Source organism: Sciurus vulgaris (assembly GCF_902686455.1).
Source record: "Sciurus vulgaris genome assembly, chromosome: 16".
Lineage (NCBI taxonomy): Eukaryota > Metazoa > Chordata > Mammalia > Rodentia > Sciuridae > Sciurus > Sciurus vulgaris.
In genome coordinates, this window is record NC_136477.1 from 14,481,746 (window position 1) to 14,491,538 (window position 9,793).

The window sequence follows — 9,793 nt, forward strand, 5'->3', positions numbered from 1 at the left end:
ATACCTGCTATCCCAGTGACTCAGGAGGCTGAGGCATAAGGATAGCAAGTTCAGGGTCAGCCTCAGCACCTCGCTAGGCTCTAAGCCACTTAGCAAGACCCCATCTCAGACAGAAAACAGGACTCTGGATGGGTAAATATTCCTGGATTCAATCCGTGGTATCAAATTTTTTTTCCCAGATTTTCCCCCACAATAAAATTATAAAAATGACTTTACTTATTAAACATATATTTCCACATGTGAATAGATATTATGAATGTTTTCAGTGAAATAAACAATCACCTAGCATGATATGTGTCATTCGAACTTAAATTACTTCTAGAAATATCTTATGTGATTAATCAGAATTTGCAAGTCTTCCTTTACAAAAGATGGGAATCATTCGTGGAAAGTTGGAAAAGGATAAGTGGAGAGGATTGGATTTCAGAGAGATCAGAAAGCATCATAAAGTGAATGACACAGTGGAACTGCATGCAGAGGTGGAAATCAAAGGAACAGAAACTCACAAATAAAGTAGGAGGAGTAAGTTCTGTTTCCACTTTCTGAAAAGAGCCCAGTTTCTGGCACAGAGGCTCTGAGTCCCGCAATCATGGGCTTTTCTCCAGATTTGGTCAATTGATGTTTCATTTTTCTCTTTCAAAGAGTCTCCTCAGTGCGCTCTTGAGGTCCTGATTCCTCAGACTGTAGATGAAGGGGTTCAGCAGAGGAGTGACCACAGTGTACAACACAGAGGCTGTTGAAGTTGAACGTGAGTTTTGGGTCACTGCAGAACTGAGGTACACGCCTAGGCTCGTGCAATAAAATAAGGAGACCACAGAGATGTGAGACGCACAGGTGGAGAAGGCTTTGTACCTCCCCTGAGCTGATGAGATTGCACGAATTGAGGAAACAATTTTGGAATAAGAGTAAAGAATGCCAGTGAGGGGGCCACCACCAAGCAAGACAGCAGCAACATATATCACCACCTCATTGAGAAAGGTGTCAGAGCAGGCAAGTTGTACCACCTGGTTGAGCTCACAGAAGAAGTGGGGAATTTCCAAGTCCGTGCAGAAGGACAGGCGCAACACCATTAAGCTTTGGAACAATGCACATAAAACACTAATAACCCAGGACAACAGAATTAGCAATCCACAGAGATGGGGCTTCATGATGACCAAGTAGTGCAGGGGGTGACAGATTGCCACATACCTGTCATAGGCCATCACAGTCAACATAAGATTGTCCAAATCTATGAGGAGTACAAAGAAATGAATCTGGGTGATGCATCCTGTATATGTGATGGCCTTGCTCTGTGTCTGGATGTTCACCAGCATCTTTGGGACGATGGTGGAGGTGAAGCAGATGTCCACAAAGGACAGGTTGGAGAGGAAGAAGTACATGGGCGTGTGCAGGTGGGAGTCTGAGATGGTGGCCAAGATGATGAGCAGGTTCCCCAGCACAGTGACCAGGTACATGCAAAGGAAAAGCCCAAAGATGAGGGGCTGAAGTTCTGGGTCCTCAGCAAATCCCAGAAGTAGGAATTCTGATAGTTCTGTGTCATTCATTAGTTTCATTTGTTTGGTGTGACTATGAGAGAGAGAGAAATGGAGAGGGAAAAGAGATGCATTTCTACTCTTTAATTTCTATTTTTCTCTCATTTTTATTCACAGTAAAGACATCATTTTTTATATTTCATCGGAATCTGGCCACCTGTCAAGGCATCACCTACACTTTTTAAAACAAGTTAATTCCCATTTTCCCAGCATTTCCTCAAGAGGTCATAAACTCTAGAATTATCCTGATAAACCTCTAGTGTACTTAAAGAAAAAAAAATCGAATATTTAGAAAGTGTTGGGAATAATCTAAAAAATGTGTGAATGGTGCAGAAAACCAATGTCCCTACAATCTAAAGATGGAGAAAGATTATAAGCAAATTTTGAGAATTATATAACATCCCAGATAAGGAGATGCTTGGAAAAAAAGGAAACAAGGTAAAAAAGAAGAGAGTATATGGAAGTTTTTAAAAAACTGGACTTTTGGCAAAAAGCAAAGAAGTTGACAAATCAGATTTGAACAACAGCAACAAAAAAAGTCTGAAGGAAGACAGAGCAAGTGCCACAGGCTGTCAGGGAAGAGAGTCTGGCAGGAGGCAAAGACCATGCCAAGGCCCTGAGGAAGGCGCCCGTTTCAGACGTCCAAGGCCAGCAAGGAAGCCAGAGTGGCAACAGGAAAGAGCAAGAGGGAGCGGGTCAGCTCAGAGGGTGAGAGCAGTGCAGTGACCAGAGGCTGGGAAGGGAGTGGGGATGGGAGGACAGGGGTGGGCTAGTGGATGGTAAAAGCCACAGAGAGGACATGAAGTCCGAGTGTTCCACAGCACAGCAGGGGACTTGAGTTCCCATATGATTTGTTTCAAAATAGTTAGAAAACAGGAGTCTGAGTTTTCCTGTCAATCACAATGACAAATGCTGAAAGACATGAATGGGATGATCACACTATATTGTTCATTAAATATTGACACATGTAGCAAAGTGTCACAAGTCCACCATGAAGAGATGCCATTATTATGTATGAATTAAACAGGGAAATTGATTTAAAAGGCGATTCTCCTTGTAATGTCTTCTGTAGGACAGCTTCCTTGGTGGTGTGCATCAGAAGGGTGATTATGCCCGGTGAGAACAGCTGTGTATGGCTCCTCAGATCTCAGAGCTGACAGCAGCATGCCAAGTTCACAGTATCAGCCCCAGCGTTGTGTTTGTTAGCACTGCCTGAACATAGAAAGGCACTCTGAAACTCCATCGCTTTAGTTGTAAAATGTTGCACTAATGTCACCCAGGGCATAAGGACCCGGTAAGGTCCTTCTTTAACTCCAGCCTCTAAGCACCTGATTTCCCTACAGGACTCTGACCTGGACAGGAAACGGGGAGTTTGCATAGATTCCCCTGAGATCAGAGTGAAGTCGGGTGACTCCACCCCTTATTGCTACCACTCTGTGAGCTCCCCACCTTCCAAAAACTCCTGCCTGCCACAATACCCCACCTTTGAGTCACATTTTCTCCATGTCTAATACTGAGAACCCTGCCATGGCTAGGTACCTTGTGTCTTCAAACTCTGACTCACACTGGGGACACAGTCTCTCTGTCTCCACAACTTTTCAATTTCCCTCTTTAACAGAGGACAGAGCTGTATTTTTTTTTAATGTGAAACCATAAGACGACAACTCCTGTATTCATAGCACTTTGCCAACAATCCCAGGAATTTCATGCCCGTAAGTAACAACACAATCTTATCATGAGGGACCAAATGATGGCTCTTGACTTAGGATGTGAGTGCGAGTTTGAAGAGGTGAGTAGAGGTCTCTGCAGGCACCATAACCAGATCTCCCTTCTCATATCCTGTTCATTCAAATTTGCACTTTTCATATCTCTTCTCTTGAGTTTCAAGAAGAAAGATGGAATTAAACACAATATTGGAGGTACATGTAGATCCATGTGGGTGGAGGACTCTACTTTTAGGAAAAATGTATTACAGTTCCTTAGGCACAAACATTGTATTCACATCCTGCTCCATGACCACTTTCTGTGGACTGGACAAAGTATTTCCACACATTTCATTTATTCCTTTACTCCTTACAACACTGGTGGAAGTTCTGCTTATGTCCCCCAGATTACATTCAGAAAAAGGGCTCTGGAGGGAGTTAACTTTCTTAATAATAATGTTTTAATGGAGTCGTATGAGGGTCACATCTTTTTAGGGTGCCATGTGATGATTCCATACATGCATACAGCATGTAATGTCCACATTTACCTCCTCAAGATTCCTCATTTCTTCGTGGTGAAAACACTCAAGATTGGTAGAAAAAAAGGAAAGAATAATGGTAAGGGGAGGGGAGGGGATAAGTGGTAGTACTGCGGTCAATATTGGAGAAAATCGTGCTCCATACTTGTATGATCATGTGAAAATGAACCCGATAGTATGAATATTATGTATAATTATAATGCACTAATTTCAGAAAGGATATTTGCTTCCATCTTTTCTGAACTATGCAGACCCTCATGTGTTCTGTGGACAAAAAGTGTAGGTGTCATGATCCTACTTAGGTACAGAACATCAGAACTCCCTTCTCCTACCTAACTACAACGTAGTCCCTTTGGCCACCCTGCTTTCTCTCCTGCTCACTTACCCTTCCCAGCCTCTGGTAACCAGCAGTCTACTGTTTGCTCCTGTGAGATCGACTTCTGCAGATTCTACACCTGAGTGAGTTCCTACTGTATTTTTCCTTCTGTGCCTGGCTTATTTCACTTCACACAATGACCTATAGTTCTATCCATAGCATGGATCAAGGATGCCAATTTTATAGTAATTGCATAATCAAGCACTTAAACCTTAATGAGCCCCTTGTTGAATTGCACACAAACGGAATCATGTTGTGCATACTTTTCATTGTTGTGGGATTCTTGTAATTCAACAAATTAAGCACTTTAAATCTGTGTGGGTTGCTGAATATCATTATAATCTAATAAAGTAATTAAAAGGAAAATCAGGTGGTGCAGATCTCAGGGTGCAATAGAGGGCACCTAAGGCTGGTCATCCTTAACAAAGTGGATCTATTTTTTCTACCTGGGAGTGAAGCAAGGGGTTACATACAGATAGAGGAACAGTGGCATTACATGAAGGTAGTTCATTCCTGTAAACTAGGAGGTTAATGTTGATGTAAAAATGGAGTAAGCTGACCATAAATGATCTCCAGACAGAATAGCACTGCATTCACCCTCTACACCCTGGGTGAGCCTTGAAAACAGAACACAGATGCTCACAGCTGAGTACAGACTCATGAGACCACTTCCACTTGATGATATAATACTATATTAAACCATTTGACTTTAGGATGACTTTCTACACAGAAATAGCTAATGATAAAATAATCGAAGAGGAAAAGAACTGCAAGAAATTGGAATAATCTGCTACTTCTGATTTTGAGATTTGTTCAAATGCTTGATGATAGCATTCATAATTATTCTGTTGTTCAAGTTAATTTCACATAACTGAATTATAAAGTGACTCCAATGAGGTACCAGGTGACCAGGAGATGTGGAAGGACATGCACCTGTGAGTTGGAAAAATGTTGGCTCTGAATCACATGTCTGGGATGGAGTTCAGGCTCTCTTTTGAGTCACTGAAAGACCATAAATGTCGAATTGATTCCTGAGGGAAAAGGGAATATGGAATGATATTGTTCATTCACATCCTCCATAGGGGTTATGATAAAATTTAGAAGATGGAGAGACAATTCATTGGGAGCAACAGGAAGAGTCATGTTTACAGACAGCACTAGACATCCAAGGAGCAACGGGAAGATAATTCAATGATACAACATGACGTTCACCAACCACTCCTGAAAACCACTGCATAAACCCTCCCACACCTGCACAACAACTTTCCCCACTTCAGTGAATAGAAACAGAATATTTAAAGGAAATGTTTTTCCATAGCAATACAACTACTCAATTTAAAATTTTGATTGATCATGTTTACGGTCATCCATGATTGGCCTTATGGAGTCAAACCTTTTATTCAAATTTGTCTTTCCAGTTAGACTCCACTTAGAAAAATACACTTGACAATTTTTGATAATGACTATGTTACTCTCTCTCCACTGAATTGAATAAGAGAACAGGATCTTATGAGAGAATAAAATGCAATCATTGGTTACAAAACAAACCAGAGTGTTCAAGTCTTCATTACCAGGAGGAAGAGTTAAGGTCATGAGGTAGAAAATAATGATGGAAGTAGTAGCTCAGTAGTGGAGAACTTGCTTAGCCTGCACAAGGCCTTGGGTTCTATCCCCACCTTAAAAAAGAAGAAAGAAAGAATGAGAAAGAGAGAGGGGGAGGCAGGTAAGGGAAAGAAAAGGTGAGAAAAATCATAGTAGCACATGTGAAAAACAAATTTCAGATTTTTCTATATTGCGACTTTAATTGACTCAGCTTCCATGTGTAGTCTTTTCTTCAGGAATAGTAAACTCATGACAATTCCTTTAGTAGAACACAGAAAGATACTTGTTATTCAGGAAGAAATTATTCTAAAGAAGTCCATGTTATTCCATGATGGATAGAAATTTCCAAATTCTTCTGACACAAGGGTGGGAATGAGTTTGGGAAAACAGGAAATGACAAAGGAAGACATTTCATTAGAGACCACAAAGAACAGAAAGCCTGGTCAAGCTGGGTACTTTCATTGAATGGGAGAGCTGATTGCAAAAAAACAGAAACTATGGGACATAAGAGGATCAAGTTTTCATTCTACAGTCTCATCAAAGAATTAGTTTCAGAATCAAAGATAGAGTCTCCAAAGCACAGGCAAGTCTACTGAGGTGGATCAACTGATTCTTTCTCAGGTGTGCTCCCAAGGAGTCTCCTAGGAGCACTCTTGATGTCTTTATTCCTCAGACTGTAGATAAAGGGTTTCAGCATGGGGGTGACCACTGTGTACATCAAAGAGGCTGTTGCAGTTGAACATAAGTTTTGGGTCACAGCAGAACTGAGGTAAATTCCCAGGACTGTGCAATAAAATAAGGAGACCACGGAGAGGAGAGAAGCACAGGTTGAGAAGGCTTTCTACCTGCCCTGATTTGATGAGATTCCATGGATGGAGTACACTATCTTGGAGTAGGAGTAAAGGATGCAGGTGAGGGGGCCACATCCTAGCAGCAGAGCTGTCATATATATCACCATGTCATTAAGAAAGGTATCAGAGCAGGGAAGGTGGACCACCTGATTTAGCTCACAAAAAAGTGGGGGACTTCCAAGTCTGTGCAGAAGGACAGTCATAAGACCATGAAGCTGCAACAAGGAACTCAGGACGCTCATGATCCAGTATGCCAGAACCAACAGTCTGCAGAGCCGGTGGTTCATGATGACCATGTAGTGCAGGGGATGACAGACGGTCACATATCTCTCATAGGACATCACAGTCAACAACAAGTTGTCCAGTCATGAAAAAAGCAATAAGAAGTACATCTGGATAATGCAGCCTGCATAGGTAATGCCATTGCTCTGTGTCTGCATGTTCACCAGCATCTCTGGGATGGTGGTGGAGGTGAAGTAGATGTCCACAAAGGACAGGTTGGAGAGGAAGAAGTACATGGGTGTGTGCAGGTGGGAGTCTGACATGGTGGCCAGGATGATGAGCAGGTTCCCCAGCACAGTGACAAGGTACATGGGGAGGAAAAGCCCAAAGATGGGGGCCTGCAGTTCTGGTTCCTCTGAGAATCCCAGCAGAAGGAAATCTGAAAGTTGTGTATCATTTCTGGTTCCATGTGTCTGATATGACTACCAAAATAGAGAACAAGAACAGGACACAAGAAAGCATTGCACACCAGTCACAATGCTAGTTATTCTGACTGTGTGTGTGTACACACACATGCTGGACCTCAAACTCCTTTAGTCAAAAACTGTACCACTGAGCTATGCACCACCCTCAATCTTCTACAGTAAATCAATTAACATCAGCCTTTTGTGCATGAATCACGTCCCCATTATGGTATTACTGTCTTATGTTTGATTAGAAATCTGTGTCTCATGTTCAGCATCTACTCAAAGATCATGTATTCAAAAAGTGTTTAATGTTTGTATTAGTGCATTGTAGTTATACATAATATTAGTGCATTATAGTTATACATAACGTTGTGGTTCACTGTGACCTAGTCATACATGCATGGAATAAAATTTGCCCCAATGCAATCCCCAGCATTTCCTTCTGCCTCCCCCTTCTCCCTCCTGGTTGTCTTAACTTCACTGGTCTTCCTTCTATTTATAGTTTTTAAAATTAGTGCTCTGTAGATATTCATGAAGGTGAAATTCACAGTCGTGTATTCATGTATGTGAGAGCATAATTTGGTCAGCTTTATTCCACCATTCCTCCCTTTTCCCATCCCTCTGCCTCTCCCTCAATCCCCTTCCTCTGCTTCACTGATGTCTCTTTTATTTTCACAGGATTCTCACCTCTTTGCCCCTTCCTTTGCTCTGGGTTCTGCCCATGAAAGAGAGCATTCAGCCCTTGATTTTCTGAGTCTGGATTATTTCATTTAGCATGGTATTCACAAGTTTCATCTACTTTTTATGAGAAATTCTTCTACTCACTTAAGAAATGTAAATAGAAGGAGGCACTGTTGACACAATGTGTGAAGAAAAACAAAATCCACACAGTATGTGAAGGAGAAGGAACAGTGTGTGAGTCACCTTCCATCACTGTAACAAATACTCGGGAAAACTGACTTAGAGTGAGTTGTGCTCTGGCTCACAGTTTTGAAATTTCCAGTGAACCCCGTGGCTTTGAACTTGTGGCAAGGCAGGAGTCCATGGAGGAAAACCTGTGCAGAGCAAGTCCACTCCTCCATGACCAGGAAGCAAAAGAGAGCAAGGAGGAGGCCACACCCCCATTGACCTGAGGACATGCCCCTAGGCCCACCTCTTAAAGCACCTCTCTGAGGACCAACTCTTTAACAACTGGGCATTTGGTGAACATTCAAGATCCAAACTACAGCAGGTGCAATAAGAAGATAGAAAGGAGAGAGTGGATGGGGACATTATTTTACTGCGTGTTCAGGGAAGACTAGCAGACAAGGTGACATCAGAACAGAGACCATAAGGAAGACAACATGGGGACCAGGTGATGTCTGGGACTCGGTGCACCTGCAGGAGGAACAGCCAAGGCAAAATCCCTGAGGAAAATGTTTGTTTCAGTTACTCAAGACTAACAAGGAAGCCAGTGTGGTGAGCAGAGTGAGCAAGTGAATGAAGAGAAACCATATCAGAGGTGGGGAATGAGCCTGGTATGGCCACCCACACCCATGCAGGCTGAGGCAGGAGGATTGCCAGTCTGAGGCCAGCCTGGGCCACTTAGGGGAACTGCCTTAATTGTAAAAGCAGAATGGCCGGGGGCATGTCTCAGTGGTAGAGTGCTTGCCTAACATGTGCAAGACCTGAGTTTATCCCCAGCATTACAGTCAGTCAGTCAAGAAGTTCTCGGTGAGCTAAAGAAACTTACTGCGAACCATAAAAAAAATATTTACAGTGAGCACTGAAGGCAGAATCAAGCAGGCCCATGAGGTTAAAATGGAAAGAAAGAAAAGATCGAATAACTCAGGTTATTCCTGAGAGATGAGGAAAAATAAATAAATTCCTTAGCTACAGGTACAATCCAGCTCCTGTTATATCCCCTCAAAACTCAGCAAAAGCAAGAAACAGCAAAAATAAATTTACCTGTGATACAAAAGCCTATCTTTTCAGTGTCAAGAGACTTGCAGATTGAACACCCCAACAGGGAAAGAAGCAAAGACCTCTTCCTGTTGTTCAATGCCTGAGCTCATCATGTCCCTGTGGGACTCTGTTCTGTACAGCAAGAATTTTTTTTTCAGATTCTGTGTTCTCAAGAGGTCAAGTGAAACCAGTGTTCCTCTTTCTCAAAGAACTCTTGGTTTCCAGAGGTCTGACCTTTACCCAATACTGAGTTGAGGAATTCTCCAAATTATGAAACTAAAGAGTCTGTCTTCACTGTCTCTTAAATCATCAAAGTACTGACTCACGTCAAGGACACAGTCTCTGATATCCTCAGAAAATTGTAATTTCTCTCTTCAACAACTGTTCTTTTGAATGAGACTGTGGGTATGACCTTCCTTGGCTTCATGGTGCTTTTGACAAAACAATTAAGAGTTTAATGCCTGTAAGACTAAGACAAGTTTAGAGCTGCCATATAATTCTTCACTTATAAAATGTTTGCTGATTATAAGGTTTAATTCAAATCTTTTTATGCACCT

General features: G+C 42.1%; 1 protein-coding gene across 1 annotated transcript; it reads right to left on the bottom strand.

Moving 5' to 3' along the window:
• Positions 1–623: 623 nt before the first annotated feature.
• LOC306647110 (olfactory receptor 7A10-like) lies at positions 624–1,553 on the bottom strand (the record flags this gene model as incomplete). The annotated part of the gene is made up of 1 exon (XM_079116131.1): positions 624–1,553. One exon carries the CDS (start codon positions 1,551–1,553, stop codon positions 624–626), a length of 930 nt encoding a protein of 309 aa, XP_078972257.1.
• Between the last annotated feature and the right edge of the window lie 8,240 nt (positions 1,554–9,793).